The sequence below is a fragment of the Typopeltis vanoorti genome, chromosome 6 (genome assembly GCF_054136105.1).
Source record: "Typopeltis vanoorti isolate ZY-2024b chromosome 6, IOZ_Tvanoo_1.0, whole genome shotgun sequence".
Classification (NCBI taxonomy): Eukaryota; Metazoa; Arthropoda; class Arachnida; order Uropygi; family Thelyphonidae; genus Typopeltis; species Typopeltis vanoorti.
Genome location: NC_143554.1, coordinates 41,921,781 through 41,945,218, shown reverse-complemented (window position 1 = coordinate 41,945,218; position 23,438 = coordinate 41,921,781). Strand labels below are relative to the sequence as shown.

The following is a 23,438-nucleotide window of genomic DNA, read 5'->3' as shown; positions in this document are numbered from 1 at the left end:
GATGATTACTCACGAGACTCCAACCAAATCACCACACGGGTGACACTATGCAGCCATTCTGGAAATTAAATTGTCACACCTTGTGTTATAATGATTGAATTAGAGAGATATCTTTCTACATGGATCGAAGATGTAACCGAAAACAGTTCCAGCTAACCATTGACCTCATTAAATCAAAAGCATTAAGCCTCTTTGCAACCTTGAAAGGGCTATCAATGATGGAAAAGAAGAATTCCATGCTAATGCTGAGTGGTTTGAGCATTTCAAAAAGAGAACCAGCCTACATGTTCGAATTACAGGCAAAGCTGCAAGTGCAGATAAGGAGGCGGCTGCAAATTATCCAGAGATTCTGAAGAAAATTGTGGAATCAGGAGGCTATTGTGACCAACCAATATTTAATGTCGATGAAATCAGCCTTTTTTGGAAGCGAATGTCTTCCAAGACTTTTCTGGTCAAATCACAGAAATCTCAGCTTGGTTATAAAGTCGCAAAGTTGAATGAAATTACTGCTAGTAATATGCAAGCTGTTTGGAAGCACATTCTTCCACATTGTGCAAATGATTTCAGAGGCTTTTCAAATCAAATGGATAATGTTGTTGAGGAAATTGTCAACATCAAGCATGAACTGGATATTGATGAGATTGACAATGATAATGTCCAAGAGTTAAAAAAAAAAAAAAAAAAAAAAAAAAATTTGAGGAATGAATTGTATGTTTTCCCATAGGTTATTATATTTGATTAGTGCATTTTGGTTTAATATGCATTAATCGAGGGATTGCTGTATATATAAAAAACTATTCCAACCATTCTATGGCATAAAACATACCATAAACACAGAATGGCATTAAGTAAATAAAATGGAAGATATATGCACATTTTTCAAGCCTTGATCGCAATGCTTTGAAAGACAAGGTTCTTTTTATGAAATTTTATGAAAATTTGATAAGAAATGAAAAACAGTAAAAAAACATGGACTTATATAGAACTTAGCAAAAAAGGCCAAGAAAGAACTCCAATTTTGTCAGCTTTATTTTTATTATTTCTTTGACTAAAACTAAACAAAGATAAATTGTATGTCACTCTTACCTCTGGAATAAGTTCTGTCAGAAACATCTCCATATCTTCCCTGCAAGAAAAGGAGCATTATGTAAGTATATATTATTAAAAGAAGAATGTAAAAGTACAGCAAACAACTGTACTAACAAACTTCTTGAATGAACCAACAAAAATATGAAATGTTTCAGCATTTTACTGATGATAGGTAACTAAGTGATAAGTATATGCTATATTGGAAGGTTGCGTATGCTTTCTATGGAAAGCATACATAACCTTGCATTATAAAGCTTGAGCTGCAAAAAAAGAAACAACTATGGAGGGAATTTAAAGAAAGGGATGACCTGCAGGCACACGAACGGTATAAAGTGCAGGCCAGAAGGGTAACGAATGTGGTAAAAACAGCAAAAGCTGATTATGAAAGGAAACTAGCTATGCAAGCAAAAGAGAATCCCAAACAGTTCTTTCAATATGCTGCAAGCAAGAAAAAAACTGTACATGGCAAAATGATTTTAAGGAATGACGATGGTAAAGAGTTCACTGAACCAGTCGATATAGTGGAGTTACTGAGCGCGCACTTTGCAAAAGTATATCATCCAGGTGGTGACGTTGAAAAAATGAAGGAACCATTAGTTTATACGGGAATTGTGATGAATGAAGTGGAGGTGAATAGTCTATTACAGAACCTTAACATGAATACATCTGTGGGATTGGATGGTATACCGGCACGGGTCTTGCATGAAGCGGCTAAGGAATTATCAGTGCCCTTGACCATGTTGTTTAATCTGAGTCCCGGGTCTGGCTTAGTCCCGAAGGCGTGGAAAGAGGGGAAAATAGTTTCACTGCATAAAGGAGGATCCAAGACTATGGTTGCAAATTACCGACCGATCAGCATATCAGGAGTCGTTGTCAAGGTCTTGGAGAAAGTAGTCAAGGGAAAAATACAGGAATGGATTGATGAAAATGAGATACTGTACAGAGGACAGCATGGCTTTGTGAAGGGTAGATCATGCCTCAGTAACTTGCTCAAGTTTTATAACAAGGTGACGGCTGAACTGGATAAGGGAAATGGGTTTACAGTGATACAGTGATACCTGGCAAAGGTGTTTGACAGGATACCACATGGAATTCTAATCCGTAAACTACAACATATGGGAATGGATATAGGGTTGGTGAGATGGATAGCTGGGTGGTTGATGGAGAGATATCAAAGAGTAGTTTATTCAGGAGTAGAGTCCAAAAGACGGCCTGTGACTAGTGGTGTGCCACAGGGTTCTGTTCTTGGACCACTGCTGTTTAATCTGTTCATTAACGATATAGGGAAGAGTCTAAGTGGGACAGTTCATTTGTTCGCTGATGATGCAAAGTTGGGTAGGGCGATAGTGAACGCAGAAGATGTCAAAGTTTTGCAAGATGACTTAGATAGATTGGAGTTCTGGACTAAGGAGAATGGATGTCAATTTAATGTGACAAAATGTAAGGTTATGCATTTCGGAGTGAAAAGATTAGCAGTAGTATACCACATTGGCGGAACTGTACTCCAAGAGATTGACGAGGCCAGGGACTTGGGAGTGTTGGTGGATAGGGAGATGAAGTTTAGGGGGCACATTGCGAAAGTAGCTAAATCAGCTCATCAACTCACTTGGTTGTTGAAAAATACCTTGACGAGCAGAGACAAGCAAGTTATTGTACCTCTGTATCGAGCCATGATAAGACCTCATCTCGACTACTGTGCCCAGATTTGGTCACCTCGGTTCCTTCTTGATGGGGAGGAGGTGGAGAGGATCCAGAGGTGAGTGACTAAGATGATAGCAGGTCTATGGAATGAACCATATGAGAACAGGTTGAAGATTTGTGGGTTGCAGAAACTAGTTGATAGGTGGAAAAGGGGAGATATGATTGAGACATTCAAATTGCTAAAAGGATTCTATAGGATTAATTCAGAGGATATTTTTGAGATCAGGACTGGTGGTGGTGGGAGAACTAGGGGACACCCATGGAAGGGAGGGAGGCCCTAAACATCATGTTCACACAACTGTTCAAGGCAAGGTATGATAGATACTGTGAGAATGTTGAACAGTTGTGTGAAAATGATGTTTAGGGCCTCCCTCGATGAGTCTAAGGATTCCCTGGAGTAGCCCATAGTAATAATAATAATAATAATAATAGATATTTCGGAAACTTCATTGTCAAGTTGACTTATCTAACCGGCTATACCGTATGTTCTGCATGATAAAAATTTTTTCATTATTGGAATTAATAATTTTCCATTACCCTCTACTTGGCTAAGCAATTAACTTTATTATTTATTTATTTATAATTTACTGAAATCATTTCAACTCTTTCAACAGCTCTGAAGCTGTTTAATTTTTATTTTTTTATTTTTTTTAACTGATTCATTATGTACCTGAAAATATTCAATCATATGTTTCCAGTCATCAATACCACATCACTATTTTCATGGCACATTTACAAACTTGAGAATTTTAACTTGTGTATTTATTTCAAATAGTTCAGAATATGGATCAACAAAAAAAAAGCCTTTGACAAGTAGATCAATACTATAAGAAAATTTGTAAAAAAAAGTCAAAGGTGATATGCTCACAAAGAATACTCAATCATTATTTATCCATTAACACGCAAACATCATTTTAGTATGGCATCTTATACACCCTCTGTCCAAAAAAGAAACTGAACTTTTCGAAAATAGAAGAAACTAGCGGCGCCACCTGTTGTATCTTTTTGTTGTCGAAAGCAGCAACCTTCATTAGTGTTGTGTCAGCTGCTTATGACATTTGTTTCATCAGCGGTCTACAGCGATCACGGTATCAAAAAAATATCAACTCCTCCCCCATTCCCCTTCCTTCTCGTCAACAAGAATTTAAAAATGCCATCACCATACCCTACATCCGTGGCACATCTGAAAAAATAGCCAAGATACTAAAACAGTACAATCTACACACAGCATATAAGCCCCACCGCAAACTGGCTACCCTTATCCATTCTACGAAAGATCAGCTCCCTCCTCTCTCTCTGCCTGGAGTTTACAAAGTACCCTGTTCCTGTAAGCTGGCATACTTTGGACAGACAGGCAGATCAGCATCCATCCGTCTAGAGGAACACAAGTCTTACATCTTCAAACACAACTATGGCCATTCAGGCTTGGCTGACCATGTTTTGGACACCACCCACAGAGTATCATGGAAGAAAACCACCATGCTCCACCACAGCAAATTCAAGAAAGAGAGACTTTTCTTAGAAGCAGCAGCAGCTCTCAAAAACCAACCAAATCTCAATAAATATGATTGCATTAAGCTTCCGAAGATTTGGGAAACACTCATCACCAGAGTTCCCACCTTACATTCCAGGCCACCTACTACTGCCCTTAGAGGGCGCTCTACCTAGATAGGACTTTAGTGTCACCCACGTGGTTGGGCTTAGTATTGTTTGTTATTTGTGTATATGTTACATTAATTGTTTTTGTAATCCCCGTAGATGTCCTAGTGACTAGGACGAAATATAGGAAGTATTAAATTCTATTTCAATTCTTTTTGAGTGTTGTAAAAAATCCATTAAGCCTCCAACATGATGTCCTCACAGCACTTAAGCCTCTACACACGTAGAAGCCGAGTTATCGTGCCAAGAGTGACAGTGTGTTTTGATGAACGGTCAGAAAATGAGTTTCAAACAGAGAGCTGCGATCGACTTTTGTGTTAAACTTGGTAAAAGTTTTACTGAAACGCATCAAATGCTTCAAAAGCATATGGTGATGAATGTTTATCCGGTACAAAAGTTTACGAGTGGTTTAAGTGATTTCAAAGTGGTCGTGAGAAGCTTGAGGACGATGAAAAACTGGGCAATCCAAAAACTGGACTGAGCAAAGTTAACATCCAAAAAGTGTGTGATTTCATCAAAGAAAACCCGAAATGGTCCGTGAGATTGATTGAAGATGAACTGGAGATTCCAAAATCAACTGCACACAACATTTTGACCAAGAGTTTGGGCCTTCGTAAATTGAATTCGCGATTTGTTCCCCACAAGTTGACCGATGACCAAAAAATGTATCGAATTGAACACTGCAAGGACCTCATTAAAACTGATCGTAAGGATTCAAACTTCTGTGAAACGATCGTTACTGGCGACGAAACGTTTTGAGTATGAGCCTGAAACAAAGTGCCAGAGTGCTGAGTGGAGACCACCAGAAGAGGGGGAATCCGAAAAAAAAGTTGCTTGGAGAAGTCAAAAGTAAAGATAATGCTGATTTGTTTCTACGATTCCAAGGGCATTATCCACAAAGAATTCGTTCACCTGGCCAAATGGTCAATGGTGAGTTTTATCTTGAAGTTTTGAAGTGATTGATAGCGAGAATTCATCACGTACAGCATGAATATCATGATGCAGGCAGCTGGTCAGTTTTGCAAGATAATGCACCATCTCACCTTCGAACATTGCGAGACAGTTTTTGAGCAAAAACCAAGTTTGTGTGTTGGATCACTCACCGTATTCACCTGATTTAGCACCCTGCGACTTCTTTCTCTTCCCCCAACGTCATTTGCTGATGAAAGGAAAGCGATACAACACCACTTAAAACGTTCAAGCGGCAGTAACTATGACCCTCAACAGTATCTGAAAAACCGATATAAAAAACTAATTTCACAAATTAATTGACCGTGCCAAATGCTGTATTAAAGCTGAAGGAGAGTATATTGATTGAAATAAATTATTTGAATAATTATAATTGGCCTGTGTTTTATTTTCTATCAAAAGATCAGTTTCTTTTTGGACAGAGGGTGTACACCCATGAAGGAATGTACAAGATGCTATACTAAAAATATACTAAAATAATAGTTAGATCTATAACTCATTGTCTACATTTCTGTGGTAATAACTTTTTAATGACCTTATGACCTTTGTAAACATTCTGTAATATCTGGCAAAATATATAACCAATATATAAATATGAAATAAATTTGATCTCAACCAATCATGAGCTTGAAACATCAAATTTACCAGAAATTTGTCCTGAAAATGATTACTGAGAGAGAGAGGAAATCATAAGTACAGTTAACTCTCGCTACAATAGCCACCACTCTTAACAAACTAGTGAATAGTCCCAACTGAAGCCAAAGAGACACAATGCTGTTCTACAATGTTATGGAGGAGGTACAAGACAGCTGGTTGTTGCAATCAGATTCATGAGGAGTATAAAGTGCAGGCTATGAAGGTGATGGGCATGGTATGAGAGGAGATTAGCTGGTCAGACCAAGATTAATTCAAGGGAATTCTTTCACTAAATGAAAACATGTTGAAAGTTTATTTTTCACTTGGTTAGACTATAATAAATTTAGTTCAATCCTTTATCCAAGTGTGAGCAAACAAAGATTGCACCTGAAAATATCTTCAGGACTGAGGTAAGGTAGTACAACACTGGGAAACTCGCAGCAAAGGTAGATCAAGCTCTCAGCTCCTGGTCTCAGTATCTCCCATAATGCATAGCACATCTTCTTGCAGACATATATACTGCTATGCATTAAGGGGGGGGCACTACCCATATAGGTTTCGACCTTCTCGTCAGTGGAAGCCAGGCCCACTGACGAGACCTCAATAAAGGTTGAAACCAGTATGGGTAGTGCCCCCCCCCCTTAATGCATAGCAGTATACATGTCCACAAGATGTGCTGTGCATTATGGGAGATATTGAGACAAGGAGCTGAGAGCTTGATCCACCTCTGCTGCGAGTTGCCCGGTGTTGTACTACCTTACCTCAGTCCTGAAGATATTTTCAGGCACAAACTTTGTTTGCTCACACTTGGATAAAGGATTAAACTAAATTTATTATATATGGAAAACAAGAGGAGGACTGGTAGATGGTCAATGGCAGCAGATTGACCATTGCAGAAAGCATAGTGAAATTATTGAATGAGTACTTGATCATTGTATTTCATACCAGTATAGATGATGCTGTGCAATATGTAGAAGGGAGACAAAAGTCTTAGGAGGTAGACCAGATGGGAAGGTCAGGAGAGATCCGCATGTCTGAACATATAAAAGACATCAAAATAAGAATGGAGCACAAATCAGGTTTAGCATTCCACACAGCCACTACTGGTCATCAAGTACTCTGGCAACACACAAAAATGTCATATATTGATAATAACTGTTTCACAAGAAAATTTAAAGATGCTGCACAAATGCTTAGGATTCCTACACAGTGTAATAAAAATCAAGGCTTGATTTTACATCAAGTGTAGTCTGCCTTCATCAAAAATTTAACTGCCACAGACCTAGGATATAGCACATGTGAACCACAGATGACAACAATCAGCAATGTTCCAACATGCATACAGTAACAAATATATCATTTGTATTCTGGTTTCTCAATTATTTAAGAGTTGAGAAGTTATAAAAAAAACATGTAATATGTGTCATTAATTGTCATTAAGTTTTTGTTGTGTAAAACTTTTATGTACCATTATCCTTGATGATGTAAGTCTTACAATGCACGAAAGTTGTCAAGTTTTTTTAATTGTTTATTTTTAATACCTTTTTTATATTACTATGTGGTCTCAATACCGAAAACTACCTACAGAACTGCAGTTGTAGTCAAGGTGTTGGAGAGATTGGTTAGTAATAGAATACAAGATTAGATTGATAGACAGTGTTCTTTATAATGGTCAGCATGATTTGTAAAAGGTAGATACTTGTTTTATCAATTTACTTGTATTTTATGATAAGGTGATAAGTGTCTTAGATAAGGGAGAATCATATACAATGATATTCTTGGACTTTGCAAAAGCTTTTGATAGATTACCACATAAATTGGTATACATGCCACAGAGAATGTAACACACACGCACACGCGTGTGTGTGTGTGTTACACAGAGAGAGAGAACGTGCGCACACAGAGAGAGAGAACTGCACTGACTTGATGAAGAAGATATTTAATTTGTAAGGCATCAAGAGAAATTGATAAAAGAAAAGGCCTTTAGACAGTTTTTAAAAAACTGTCTAAAGAACAATTATTTTCTACTGAATTTTGCTGTGAGAAGTTAGATGTTATGTTAATAATATTCATTAATTTCTTTATTTCGTGAAACAAATTAGTAATAGTGTGAGTCAGAATATTATTATATTACATCTCCAGGGAGTCCAAAGACTCATCGAGGGAGGGCATCAACTCTGCATCTCACTACTCAACCAACCTTCATCATCTAACACCAACGCCATCTACTGTCGACCCACCACTAGTGCTTTCACAGACAATCACAAACATCCATGCCCACGGTGGATTTGAACCCGCAGCCTTTTGGCTGAAGAGCGGATACACTAACCACTCGGCCAACCAGGCTGGAAAATTAATGACTAATCTTCGTAACTCAAAAAACAAGCAACAACCACAATAATTTTAGTAATTAGCAGGAAGGAGTAGCCATAGTATTCAATACTAACTCATGTGTAGAGGCTTAAATGCTGTGAGGACATCATTATGGACTTTACAACAGTGTTATAAATAATTATAACATGTTGGAGGCTTAATGGATTGTATACAGCACTCAGAAAGGATTAAAACAGAATTTAATACTTCCTATATTTTGTCACAGTCACTGAGACATCTTCAGGGATTACAAAAAAACTAATGTAACATATACAAAAGCACAAATACCACACAATACTAAGCCCAACCACAAGGGTGACTCTAAAGTCCTATCTAGGTAGAGCTCCCTCTAAGGGCAGTTGTAGATGGCCTGGAATGTAAGGTGGGATCTCTGATGATAAGTGTTTCCCAAATCTTAGGAAGCTTAAAGAACCATATTTATTAAGATTTGGTTGATTTCTGAGAGCTGCTGCTGATTCTAAAAATAGTTTCTTTTTTGAATTTGCTGGGTGGAGCATGGTGTTTTTTTTCCCATATGATCCTCTGGGTTGTATCCAAGACATGGTCAGCAAGGCCTGACTGACCATAGTCGTGGTTGCAGATCTGCCTATCTGTCCAAAGTATGCCAGCTTACAGGAACAGGGTACTTTATAAACTCCAGGCACTGAGAGAGGAGGGAGCTGATCTTTTTTTAGAACAGATAAGGCAACAATATGGCATTATTAAAACTAAACAAGAGAGCCCACAATCTTTGTTCCAGTGGAACCGCCCTTACAACTGAGCCTGACCACATACATAACACTTTCCTCTCCAATGGCTACAGCTATCACAGTATTAAAAAAAAATCACTTCCTCCCCCATTCCCAGGTCTTCTCTTCAGAAAGAGTTTAGAAATGCCATCACCATACCCTACATCCGTGGCACATCAGAAAAAATAGCCAAGATTTTAAAAAAGTGCAACCTACACACAGCATTTAAGCCCCGCTGCAAACTTGCTACCCTTATCTGTTCTACAAAGGATCAGCTCCCTCCTCTCTCTCTCAGTGACTGGTGTTGATAAAGTACCCTGTTCCTGTAAGCTGGCATACTTTGGACAGGCAGTAAGATCAGCAACCATCTGCCTGCAGGAACACAAGTCATACATCTGCAACCACGACTATGGTCAGTCAGGCTTTGCTGACCATGTCTTGGATACAACCCACAGGATCTCATGAAAAAAAAAAACACCATGCTCCACCACAGCAAATTCAAAAAAGAGACTATTTTTAGAATCATCAGCAGCAGCTCTCAGAAATCAACCAAATCTTAATAAATATGGTTCTTTAAGCTTCCTAAGATTTGGGAAACACTTATCATCAGAGATCTCACCTTACATTCCAGGCCATCTACAACTGCCCTTAGAGGGAGCTCTACCTAGGTAGGACTTTAGAGTCACCCTTGTGGTTGGGCTTAGTATTGTGTGGTATTTGTGTTTTTGTATATGTTACATTAGTTTTTTCGTAATCCCTGAAGATGTCTCAGTGACTGAGATGAAATATAGGAAGTATTAAATTCTGTTTTAATCCTTTCTGAGTGTTGTATACAATCATTAAGTCATCAACATGATATTCAACACTAAATATGAGGCTACTCTTCTTGAATGGCAAACAATACCTTCTGTGCCTATGATCCCACAGAAGGTTCTACTAAGGTAGAAGAGGAATTTTTTGATGCTTTAGAGAAAACATCTGACACAATGAAAAAGGAAAAGTTGGTCCTTGTTGGGGATTAAATAGCAGAGTAGGAAATGATTGTCAGACATACAAAAATGTTTTGGGAAAATTTGGAGAAAAGAGCAAAGTTAATAATAATGGCAAATACCTGTTGGACTTCTGCTCAGGTCACGGACTAATTATTACTAACACAATGTTCCAACATAAAAATGCGCACAAATTGACACGGAGAGAAGATGCAAGGAATAAGAAAAGTCTCATTGACTATGTTATTGTTGATAGTGATGTTTTCTCACTGGTGCAGAACACTAGAGTATACAGAGGATTGAAATTGGAAGTGATCACCATTTAGTCTTCAGCAGGATAAAATTGACTTTCATATTGAAAAGAATATCATTTAAGAAAGTTTTAAAATGAATAAAAGTTAAGCAGCTCTCAGATGTGAACTGTAGTCTAAAATACACAAACATTATTCAAGAAAAAATGAAAGAGTTTGATAGCAGGAACCAAACCTTGGATATTCCATGGCAAGCCCTAAAGAAAATATTGACTGATTCAGCCAGAGACATATGTGATGAGGTTGTCTGCAAGGAGAGAAAAATTAGAACTCCATGGTGGACACAGGAAGTTAAAGAGGCAGTGAAGGAAAAAAAAGAAAGCTCATCAAAAGTTCCAGGAAAATAAGTCAGTTTGTGCTCTTAGAGAATACAGAGACAAATGTAAAAAAAAGCTAAACACTGTGTAAAATTAGCTAAACAAGTCATAGGAAGACTTAAAAAGCCATCAAATGCATGAAATGTGGAAAAGCAGCTGGAGTAGATGATATTCGACCAGAAATGCTGAAGCATAGAGGTATAAAAGTCTTACAGTGGCTGAACTGCATAGTTCAGAAAGTCTAGACAAAGCGATGAATTCCAGATGATTTCAGTAGAGTTCTCATAGTACCCATATATAAAAAGGGAAATAAAACTGAATGTGAGAATTACAGAGATATTTCCCTACTGAGTGTTCCTGGTAAGATTTATGAAAGTATACTTTAGAAACAATTCAGAAGGATTGTGGAAGGGAAGCTTAATGAAGAACAACCTGGATTCAGGACAAATAGAGGCTGTCAGGATTAGATTTTCACTTTATAACAAATAGTTGAGAAATCATGGGAATATAACAGAAATCTGTATTTAAGTTTTATAGATCTGGAAAACGCATATAATAAGGTGCAAAAAGAAAAGCTAAGCTATTCAAAATGCTACATTTGTATGGTGTTAATGGGGCATTATATCAAGTAATAGTTAGTCTTTATTTGAGTTGTAAGTCAGCAGTTAAAACTGAAGGAAGTAGGGAAGATGGTTTAATGTTAAATCTGGTGTCAGACAAGGATGTACATTATCCTCTCTGTTACTCATAATCTATATGGATCACATGAAGGAAAATGGTATTAAACCTGATATCAAACCTGATACTTTGTCTAATGGGTTCAATGAGAGGTATGATAGATTGTGTGGATAGTTTGTGTCTCTCTTGCGATGTAGCAACTTATGTTAGAGATCTGTTAAACAAAGATGAAAGCAATATGAACTGAAATGAATAGTGATGAGAGAGAGTCATAATGTGGAAATAAGTCTGGCAGAGGTTGAAGAAGCATTGAGGAAGATGAAGAATGGAAAATCCCCTAGGAGTGATGATTTGCTTATTGAGATAATCTCAAAATCAGAATCCAGCTGTTTCCAATTTTGTTACTAATGATCTAGCAAGTGACAAGTGTGATATTCAAGAAGATAAAATAGTTGTTGGTACCAGCAATAAGAAGATTAAGAAAGTAAACATTTTTATGCATGCTGCTTTGGTATGATAGAAGAGCCGAGATGAAGAGATATGATTGCAGATGAATCAGTGATGAGGTTATGTTTGGAGTTAGGTGCCTTGAGAAGTGTCATTCAGTGAAAATTCAGAAATGCAAAGTCTTGGAAACTAGAATATTTATAGGACATGATGAAGGCGAGTTTGAGTCCAAGGAACCTAGATGAAAGTATGTCGGAGAGTGAGTACATGCTAACTATACATGTAGCTCCCCAGGTTTTTAAATATTAGTGGAATGATCAATACAACGTGTAAGGGAGGTTATGGGATGAAGTGGATTTTGCAGTCTTTGTCACTAATTCAAGTATTCAGAATAAGGGAGAAGAGCTTTTGGCATTGGTTAGTTAAACTTAGCTGAAAGTTACAGGCCTTAATGAGACTTGGTTGACAAAGGATGCAACCGAATGGATAGAATGCAAAGGGTATAATATTTTCAGAAAGAACAGACATTGCAGAATAGGAGGAGGAGGTGGTTTTGCTAATCACAGCAAATGAATTCAAGCCAAAAAAGATCAACTACAACACAAAAAAATATATACTTCATCCGAGGTGATCTAAAATGAGACAGAATCTAGCAATGAAATATATAGTTGCTTGCTACTAGAAGCCAAGTGGTTGTGGTGGGGGGGATACAAGGGAGAAATAGATTGTATGTATGTATCGGCAAATTAGTGCAATGATTGCAGGTCTAATAATTATTATTATGGGGATACATCAACTATGGGGTCATAGATAAGAAAGAAGAATAGTCACAGGTATGGAAAAAAATGTAATTTATATAGCTGCTAAGAGATAACTATGCAAGACAACATGTCATGGAAGGGACAAGAGAGGCTGACTCCGATCAGAGAACTTATTGGCAGTGACCAATATAGCCACATTGCCTCTGCTTGGAGAAAGTGATTATGTGGTCTGGAATTGGAAGATTGCCAGACATGCAGAATTTTTTGTTAAGAAGGGATATATATGAAATTATAAAGTGGTTAAGAAAAACTATAGAGTGGTTTTGAGCAGAGCCATAGCATAAGAATTTGAAGGAAAAGATGTGGGCAGAAGATGGAAGATTATCAAGAGCTGCTTGAAAAAAAGCAATGTTAGACTGCATGCCCAGAGTCAGGAGGATATATTAGGTAGGAGTTAGATGAATAGCACAATTAAGCAGGAGTTGCAGAAAAGTTGAAGGGAATGTGAAAGAAAAACATGATCAATAAGCCCATGGGCAGCACAGGCACAGGTTAGAAGGGTGATCTGTACAGTAAGGAAGCCAAAGCTAGTTCTGAGAGGAAGCTAGCTGATGAGACCACAAGAAATTTTGAAGAGCTCTTAAGCTATGTGGCAAGAAAAAAGAAAACTATGGAAGGAGGACTTTTAAAGAGTTCTAATGGTAGGGAGATAACAAAAGCAAATGAAATAGATGAATTATTTTGCAAGTATATACTATCAAGGTGGAGATATTTGAAGCCCAGTGTGACACTGACTGATGGGAGAATAGAGGTAAATGAATTGAATATGTTTGCAATATTGCTGAAACTTAATGTGAACATAGCCAATATGCCATCTAATACCATTATTAGACTGCATATAAGTCTGTGTATTATGAGAATGTGCAAGGAAATTGGCAGACTCAAATTAAACAGAATAGTCATTCTGTTTAATTTGAGTCTCAATTTTGGGAAGGTGCCAACAGAATGGAAAGAGGACAAAAGAATTCAGCTGCATAAAGGAGGTTCCAAGATTCTAAGACAGAAGTAGCAAATTATAGGCCAATCAGCAGCTCAGAATGAGCGGTGGTGGTTAAGGTACTAGAGAAGTTGGTAAAAGACAGAATTCAGGAATGTGACACTTTATAGGGAACAACATAGTTTTGTTAAGGGGTATATCACACCTTAGTAATTTGTGTACTTTTTAAAATAAAGTGACATAGTTCCATGTGGAATCTTGTCAAATGCTTCTCCAAAGCCCCTCCACAGCACAATTGGAAGAACGGCGGTACGTTGTGCCCTTTGATTGGAAAAGGCCTAAGTTCGATTTTCGTCATGACGGGAAGAATCTTTATATGGACTTTTTTCAATTGAAGGTGAGTTAGCCGATCTCATACGGAGGTAGCAGGGTTTTTTCTCCTGCACACAGACAAATCGGCTCTTCATAACCCACAATTTACAGACAAAAAAAAAAAAAAAAAAAAACTAGCTATGGTGGTGGTGGCCAGTAGATGGCGCTGATGTTGTTGATTGGTAGTAGAGGTTTGGTGTAGTGGTGGAAACGGAGAGTTGTACAATAGGTGTCCTCCCACGATGAGTCTTCGGACTCCTTGGAGGTGTCACGAATAATAATAATAATAATAAAAAGTCCAGCAGTATTACTGAGTAACTATTTCCTTTATACGACTTATTGATGATGCTTATTGGAATCCTGCCAAATGCTGCAAAAGCATTTGGCAGGATTCCAATCTTTATTTTATTTTATTTTTTTTTTTAAACCCGAATTCCAAATTTATATTTGGAATTCGGGTTTACTTGGTGTGGAGATGAAAGTGAACAGAAAACTCAATGTGTTTTGTGTTATGAAGTGTTGTCGAACGAGTGCATGAAACCTGCGAAACTCTGACATTTAGAAACTAAACATTGTCATGCGAAAAATAAGCCAATTGAATTTTTTCAGTGACACTTAGGGACATTAAATCATGGGGAAAGATATGGGTTCCATTAATAGCAAAGCACTGGAAGCATCCTATCTCATAAGTTTGCGCATAACGAAAACAGGGAAACCTCATTCTATCAGGGAAAATTTGCTACTTCCAGCTATAAAAGATGTGGTAAAAATGATGTTTGGCAACAAATTACTAAAAGATGTTGATTTGATTCCTCTTTCAAATGATGCTGTCATTCACAGAATTAATGATATGGCAGGTGGCATAGAATCTCAGTTAAATGAAAGAGTTAAAAAGAGCCCTTATTATGCGTTACAAATAGACGAGACTACTGATGTTACAAGTGATGTGCAGTTAATATGCTATGTAAGATATGTGCATGATAACAACATTCATGATGATATTCTGTTTTGTAGAACTTTGCCATCCCAAACAACTTTAGAAGAAATATTTCACATGCTCAATAATTACATAATACACAAAGGGATCCAGTGGGAAAAATGTATAGGCTTCTGTTCGGATGGAGCTCGCACCCTTACAGGCAGGCATAGTGGGGTTGTTTCTATGCTCAAGGAAGTAGTCCGGATATGAATTGGGTACATGGTTTCATACATAGGGAAGCATTAACCTTCAAAGGAATGCCACCAGAATTTAAAACTGTGCTATATAACACTATAAAGCTAGTTAATCTTGTTAAAGCTCGACCATTAAATGACAGGTTATTTTCAGTAGTGTGCGGTGAAATGGGCAGTGAATATATACAACTTTTGCTTCATTCTGAAATTCGCTAGCTTTCCAGGGGCAAAGTACTAACAAAGTTATTTCGATTAAGGCATGAAGTTTTATTATTTGTAAATGAACGTAATTCTGATTTTGCATCACTCCTTGTTGACGAAGCATGGTTATCAACACTATCCTATCTTTCAGACATTTTTTCGAAATTTGACAAAATAAAGGCATTCAAGAAAGAACTGGTTTTATGGATTAATTATGTAAAAGATGGACAATTTGCACCTTTTCCAACATCGGAATCGTTTTTAGTGGAAAATTATATTTTTGTTCATTTCTGAGTTTCTGGAAAGGATTTGTGACCACCTCAAAAATCTGAAACGGAATTTTGGAACATATTTTCCGAATAACTTTTATAAGAAATTTCTGTGAGTTCGCAATCCATTTCAGGCTTGCAGTCACAAGAACGACCTTTCGTTATTGAAAAAAGAACAGTTAATTGAGCTTTGAAGTGACAGTGGACTTAAAATGCAATTCCGTGATCTTGGTTTAGCTTGATTTTGGATCTTGCCTTCAGTGAGAAGTGAATTTCCCGAATTATCTGAAGAAGCATTGAAAATCGTCATGTAGTTCTTTACAACCTCTCTTTGTGAGAAAGGATTTTCATCGCTCCTTCAAATAAAAACAAAATACAGAAATCGTCTTCGTGTGTGTGTGTGTGTGCCGATCTTCAACTGAATTTGACCAATACTGAGCCAGATATCCAGCAACTCTGCAATGGCCGAGAAGCTCAACCATCTCATTAAAAGTAAATAGTAACATAATTAGATCATATTATTTATTTGTTTAATAAAAATTAATTTTCTTCTTTGTTCAATGATGATAGACTTTTAATCTTTTACTTCCAATTTAATTATGTTTCCATGTGATGTATTCAAAACATGCTTTTAGATTTATTATGTTATAAATGGCACAGTTTTTCCCGAAATGTTGGTAATTCTAATTGGTTTTTAAAAAAATTATCAAAAGTCAAAACAACAGATAGGGAAATAAATTAAAAACACTGTGTTTGTTTTTGAACTAAAACTTTAATTCTAAAATTTTAAAATTCTAACATTCTAAAATGTTATTTTTATTGCTTTTCTGTTCGCAAAATCGTCGATGACATTGTCGAAGCCTATTTCATCACTCAGTTGCTGTTTTATAGACAGTAAGGCAAGATTTCTTAAATGCCAAAAAAGTGCCGCCTGGGGCAGATCGCTCCCCTGGCTATGCCTCTGTAACTTAGTGGTCCATAGAATTGTTGTCAGCATTTTACTAGTCCTTGGCCTTAGAAAGGTTGAGTAACGCTGCCATAGGATATGCGACTTAGATTGGCTGGGAGAAAGAACAGTCTCTGAAAAAAAGCATGGACAGGTTATGGTCCATATTTAGAGAGAGAGAACTGGTTAACAAAAGTTCTGGAATATTAGGAGCATGTAAGGGGTTATCTGGTGGTTGGTGGACAATTTGTTTTAGATCACTACAGACAGCTAACATTTGTGAATTATAAGATATTGAAATCTCCAAGGAAAATTATCTTATTGTTTGAGTTATTAGACTGTAATCAAAAAGTTGAATATAGTCAGAGTTAGGAGGATATTAAAGATAGCAAATGAAGGTAAAATAATGATACAAGGATTGGAGAAAGTTCTTGAAGTAAAGCAGTTCATATAAAGTGAATTCCAGTTCTGATAGTATTTGGCATGGGAAACAGACCTGACCAAAGCAAATGTAAGTGTTGTCCTTTTTAGAGAAGGCACATGCAGGATGTATGTGGAAAAGCAAAGATGGGCTGTAGTTTTAGAGGATACAACTTGGGGATCAGCAATAAATAACAGATTGGGTTTGGATGCCTATAAGTGCATCTAAACTGATATATTATCGAAATAATATTATTATTATTTCAGTATTAAAAATTGATATTAGTATTGAGATCCTGGAGGTTGGTAAAGTTGATCTGAAAGTGTTTATTTTGCTTTTTCGTTTTTGTTAGTTTTTAATGTGCATATTTTTTGGATTTTGTGGGATATATTAACAAATTATGGAGTTCTTCTGTGTCTAATTTGTTTTGCTAATTTTTATGGTAGTGAAATATTGGGAAAATATATAGCAAATATATAGTGCTCTATATACTATGTATATAGAGCACTACTCTATATACCATATACACTGCTCTATATATAACAAATATATATTGCAAATAGAGTAGTGACATGCAGCACTGGTGTAGGACTTGAAGACAACCTCCCATACAAGAAGTGCCTAGACTCTTAGCATAACCTCAGCAGTTCCCCTCACATGCTATTATACTTGGACTCCCTCCATCCTTGCAGAACATTCAGCAGCAGGGATGGTCATCAGCTGATCAGGAAGCCTCAATAAGCATTACCATCAGCTATATTCCTGTGTGCTATTTAGTAGCTAAGCTGGGGAAACTATTTTACTGTTTACCCCTGAATGGAGAAGGTGTCAGCACTCTAATTAATTATGATATGAAGAGTTTGCTCAGCAAGACTAGCATGAATAAAGGGTGGATATGAAAACTGGCACCCTACTCTACAGAAGAAATATGGTAATAGCTACTTCATGCCTCCTGTAAAAAAAAAAAGGGGGGGGGGTTTCACCAGATGATGAACATTCAGTTCATCATCTGGTGAAAAGTAGTATTCAGAGTAGTATTCAAAGTAGTATTCAGAGGCCTAGTTGACATTTCCTCGAACTAGAAAGATATGCTATAAGGTAGCAGCACTTATCTTGGCATAACTCCATTTGGGAAAATGAACCATAACATAACATGACGAGGTAGAGTTTAATGCTTGGGAAAGCCAATTTATTGCATGTCATCAGTCCATAAGGGCTAAAATACTTGATAGGAAGTAATTGAAATCTTATAGTTAAAAATCAATGGATGGCATTAATGTTGGGAAATAAGAGGTGAAAAACAGAGGTAAAAACATTTTAATAACGAAATTAACTATGTTGGAGCTATCCTTAGTGTTGAATGTTGACAAGAAGTTGGAATTTGTTATACATTTGTTTAACGTTTTTTCTTAATGAAATAAAAATTCTAAATGCTTTTCACAGACTGCAGTAAGCACTTATGCAAATGATTCTTGGGAACAGAGAGGGTAAAAAAAATCTCTCAAAATTATATGTTACAAACTGGGTGGAATGTAATGAAATGTATTTTCTTATATCGCTCTTACACATGCAGGGCCATACTTATACTTCTCCTGAAGAGGACGGGGTCTGGGGTGCTAGAGTGCTCCATGGCCCTTCCCTCATTGTTAGAGCCCTTAAATTAGCTATAATTTTTCAGGGGTTAGAAAACCTATAGCTCAGCAGTGCTGTGGTTAACCCTTTCTGACCTGAATTTTTTTTTACAAGTGAAAAAAAAAATTTCTTTCTATTTATTTTGTCTTTAGGTCTAAAAAAAGCAAGAGTATCAAGTATTTTGATGAAAAATACATTTCAGGATAGGAATTCTGACCGACTGATTCCATATGGAATCATTATATTCTGATATCACATATTCATCTTCTGAGCTTACTCTATAATCCAATATATGCATATTATTTTACTAAGTCATAACAACCGATATTGGCAAGATTTATACGTATAATACATACCTGTTATATTAAAGAAATGGAACTACGACGTACGATACCAATTGGAATCATTCGCCATGTAATATGGGCTACAAAAGCCAAGACAGTTAGTGATTCCAATTGGAATCACTAGGAATTTCTGCCCTAGTGATTCCAATTGGAATCACTAGGGCAGAAACGGTTAAGGGGAAAGCAGAAATTTGTCGTATGTATTTCTTGATCAACTGAGGGTTCTAGTTTGAGGAGGGAAGGAGAGGAGCTTGTCAAATTGCAGAATTAGATAAAATGAAATGGTTAATTGTTTTGGTAAGCTTGAAGCTATGTAAAATATCCTGTCTAAACAGAAAAGAAATAAGCCCAGGTGGTCTCGATATGCTCAGAACGGTACCGTCAGGGTGATGTAGCAGGCCCTGCAGTATCGTCAGTCCGTGACTGCTATAAAGAAACTCAATGCAGAAATTGCTTGAATATTGTTACTTGGAATGTAAGAGGATTGAATAAATGTGGGAAATTGGCTAATGTGATGAGAGAGAGAGAGATGGAGAGATTGACTATTAGTATACTAAGAATAAGTAAAACCTTTTGGAAAGGATCATCAGATTTTCAGTCGAAACTTCCAAATGGCAAGATATATAAAGTATATACATCAGGTGGCAAAATATCAAAGAGAGGTGTAGCATTCATTGTAGAGAAGAAAACTAATAAGAACATTATCCATGTCATCAAAAAATCAGATAGAGTAATGCCAATTCTAATGAAGTCTAAACCTAGAGATATGCTGATCATTCAAATATATGCTCCTACAGAACAGAATTAAGCAGAAATAGATAACATGTATGATGAAATAGAATGGTGTATAAAGGAAATTGGAGGCAAGAAAGATAGATATTTGTGCTATGGGTGACTAGAATGCAAAAGTTGGATCAGAGAGAACATCTACACATGTGGGTCCATTTGGACTTGGAATTCGGAATGAGAGAGGAAAAAAACGATTTTCTGTAACAAGCACAGTCTTTATCATAACTAACACTTATTTTGACAAAAAACCAACAGCAAGATACACATGGAAAGTCCAGATGGAAGATACAATAATCAATTAGACTATATTGTGGTCAGTAAATGTTACTTCAATAGAATATAGAGCTCAAAGGTGATGCCAAGTGCTGACTATGGATCTGATCATGGACTGGTCTTAATGAAGATGAATATTTGCCTGAAAACAATAAAAATTAAAAGAAGTCAAGGCTGAAATGAAATCTGCAAATGGTATAAAATCCAGTAGTAAAATCAAAATTTAATGAAAATGTTTCAGAACTGCTGTTTGTGCAGTTCTGAAACATTTCAGAAAGAAAAAAACCGTGGATAACACAAGAAGTAATCAGTCTTATTGATGAAAGAAGAACATTGAAAAGAGATGCAAATGAAGAAGTAAGATTAAGATATAAAACATTGGATAAAAGAATCAAACAGTTATGCAGGAGATTTGAAAGAAAACTGGATAAATAGGGAGTGCACTGAGATAGAAGAATTACAAAATAGGAACAAAACCAGAGAAGCATTCCTGAAAGTGAAAGAACTTAATGGGGAAAAAAATGTACACAGTCTAATAACATCAAGGACAAAGATGGAAACATAATCCTTGATAAGGAAAAGATAAACGGAAGATGGGTGGAGTACTTATGAGATCTCTATGTTGATGATAATGGTAACATGATAGATGATTCATGACACCTTAAGTTAAACGTAACAGCAGATACCAATCTACTGAAAAGAAAGGAGATAGAACATGCAATTAAGAATCTTCCTATTAACAAATCCCCTGGGTGCGATAATATCCCGCCTGAGTGCTGAAAGCTTTGACTGCCAATAATAACTATTTAGTGGAATCCATTCAGGACATCTATAAAACAATAGAATTACCTGAAGTTTTTACAACATCTATCTGCATATTACTGACTTCTTGATAATTAAACCATCCGAAGTATGCAATGAGAATTACACAAATGATGTCCAAGAGATATCAAGTGATGACGACATCTGACGTCATCACTTGATAACTCGTAAATAAAGAACATCTACGAAATGTTAGTTCTGAAGAGAGTGACGACAATTAAAATATACACTTTATTTTATTTTGCCTAAAACATTATGTATTAAGTGCAATGAAGTTTACGTACAATTTATAATTTTTTACTATGTATTTGTTTCATAGTTTATATGTTTTCTTAACTTACATGAATTACTTGAATTAAATAAAAATATATTTTTGTTGGATATGTCTTTGTTTATATAATCTTCAAAAAAAAAAAAAAAAAAAAAAAAAAAAAAAAAAAAAAAAAAAAAAAAAAAAAAAAATTGGAACCTAATCCTACTTTTTCTATGTGATCTGAGTCTCGCATAACACGATTTATATAATGCCCCATTTCTATGGGAACCTAACATCTGAGTTATACGAGGGTTACTTGTACATGCCTGATTGACTGCATTTAAATGGTTCTGGAGTTAGACGCTTGGAGAAAGTGTTGTTCAGGAAGAGCTTGGAAATGCAAAATCGGGGAAACTAGACATGTCAGAAGGGGAGGGGAGAGAAATCAAGCACGTGTCTAGCCACCCCAAATGAGTGAGTACAGGAACAACTATGCAGAAATAGCCACCTCTGGGATAGGCAAGTATAAGTGTAGGAATGATTGCGAAGAGCTGGTGCAATTTCCTAGGTATCAAATCTGAATGGCCAACATCCCCTTGAGCCCACAGCTACTCTCACATTATGTGCAACACCCTTGAGGTCAAACATATCACTCACAAAACCATAAACGGCCACAGATGTTAGTGAAGTGGATTAAATTCCAACCTTAATATGTCCACTACCACCTTCAACTGACCAAACCCCACATACTCTTTCAGGCAGAAACTGAAACTCACCTCTTCTGAGCACTACTCATCTCAACCTTCCAAACTACACACTCTTTAACTCCTTTTGACCCAAGGGTGGCATCTGTGGATACATCTGCTCCAACATAGCTTGCCAGAGAGCACCCAACCTAGAATTGCCCAACTTTGACCTTCTTTGGATGAAAATATCCCCTCCCAACTCAGTCAAATTCATATGCTGTCTCTATTGCTCCCTTAATGCAACCAACCACTCTGAGGTCTTTAATTTCCTCTGACTTTCTGAAGTGAAAAACTGACTTTCTGCAGTCCCACTTTCCCAACAGCAAAATCATCCTCCTAGGAGATTTTAATGTTCAGAAGACCAACTGGCATTCCTCCTCCAGCTTACAGATCTTTCAGGCAGAGATGCTGAAACATTTGCCATCACTAAGACCTTATAAAACTTGTTCAGATGCCAACCAGAATACCTGATAACCAGAACCACTCTCCAAATACCCTAGATCTCTTCTTGACCAATGACCCTTCCAAATACACAGTGAATGTAGAGGGGCCTCTAGGTAATTCTGACTATAACCTCGTGCTCATCTCCTCCTCCTCTATGCAACAACGCATACATAGCCACTCCCATACAAGAGTAGTTTGGCATTTTACCAGTGCCAAGTGGGACAGCCTCTGCAACTTCTATGCCTCATTCCCATGGTTGGAATATTGCATCTGACCTTCCAACCCAAACACATGCACTGAACTTATAACCAAAGTATTCCTCACTGGCATGGAAACATACATTCCCCACAGTACTCTGAGCTGCCATTCCTTAACTAAACCCTGGTTTTCCAAAAGATGCACTAAGGCTGTTCAAATGAAAAACCAAACATACCACAGCTGCCTCAAATCAAGAACCCCATCCTCCTTTAGAGCTTATACTTAAGCTCTCAAAATAAATGCTTCCAAAACAGTTCAAAAGTGCAAAAAACAGGAAATTAGCAGCCTGTCCAAACAGCAGCCAAGCCTTCTGGTCTCTCTCACCAAAGCAATCGATTGTAGCTTCTGCCCAACACTATTCCCACTCCTATCGTACCCAGATGGCTCAACATCAAAGGGATGTTGGAATAATATTGGATAAAGGATAGCTGATATGGTGGAGGGATACTGGTAGAGATCTGAAAGAGTGATTGCTCTTAAAATAAAGGCCAAACCTAGAAATATCTTTATAATTCAAGTATACTTGCCTCCAGCAGATCATATAGAGGAAGAAGTCGAAGAGATTTATCAACAAATAGTGGAATGCTTACATTTGAAAATGGGGAAAGAAAGAGAGGATGGTCTGGTGGGCCCTTGGGCATTGGGAGAAAGAAATGAAAGGGGAGACAGACTGGTGGAGTTTAGTAGAAGACACAAACTGATGACTCACACCTGGTTTCAACAACATGAGAGAAGACTGTATACTTGGAAAGCACCTGGACAGAGAGGTGAAGAAATGAGAAATCAGATTGATTACATACTAATTAACTCAAGATATAG

At 36.9% G+C, this 23,438-nt stretch overlaps 1 protein-coding gene across 2 annotated transcripts in view; it reads right to left on the bottom strand.

Annotated features, from left to right (window-relative positions):
* LOC150105404 (uncharacterized) overlaps positions 1 to 23,438 on the bottom strand; it is a 184,672-nt gene that overhangs the window by 86,062 nt on the left and 75,172 nt on the right. For both annotated transcript variants that reach the window (XR_016548446.1, XM_090394131.1), the window contains exon 4: positions 1,087 to 1,126. Coding sequence is in view for 1 of the 2 variants with exons in the window: in XM_090394131.1 (XP_090250257.1) it covers positions 1,087 to 1,126 (40 nt within the window). In the remaining variant the exon portion in view is untranslated. The remainder of the gene's footprint in view (positions 1 to 1,086; positions 1,127 to 23,438) is intronic.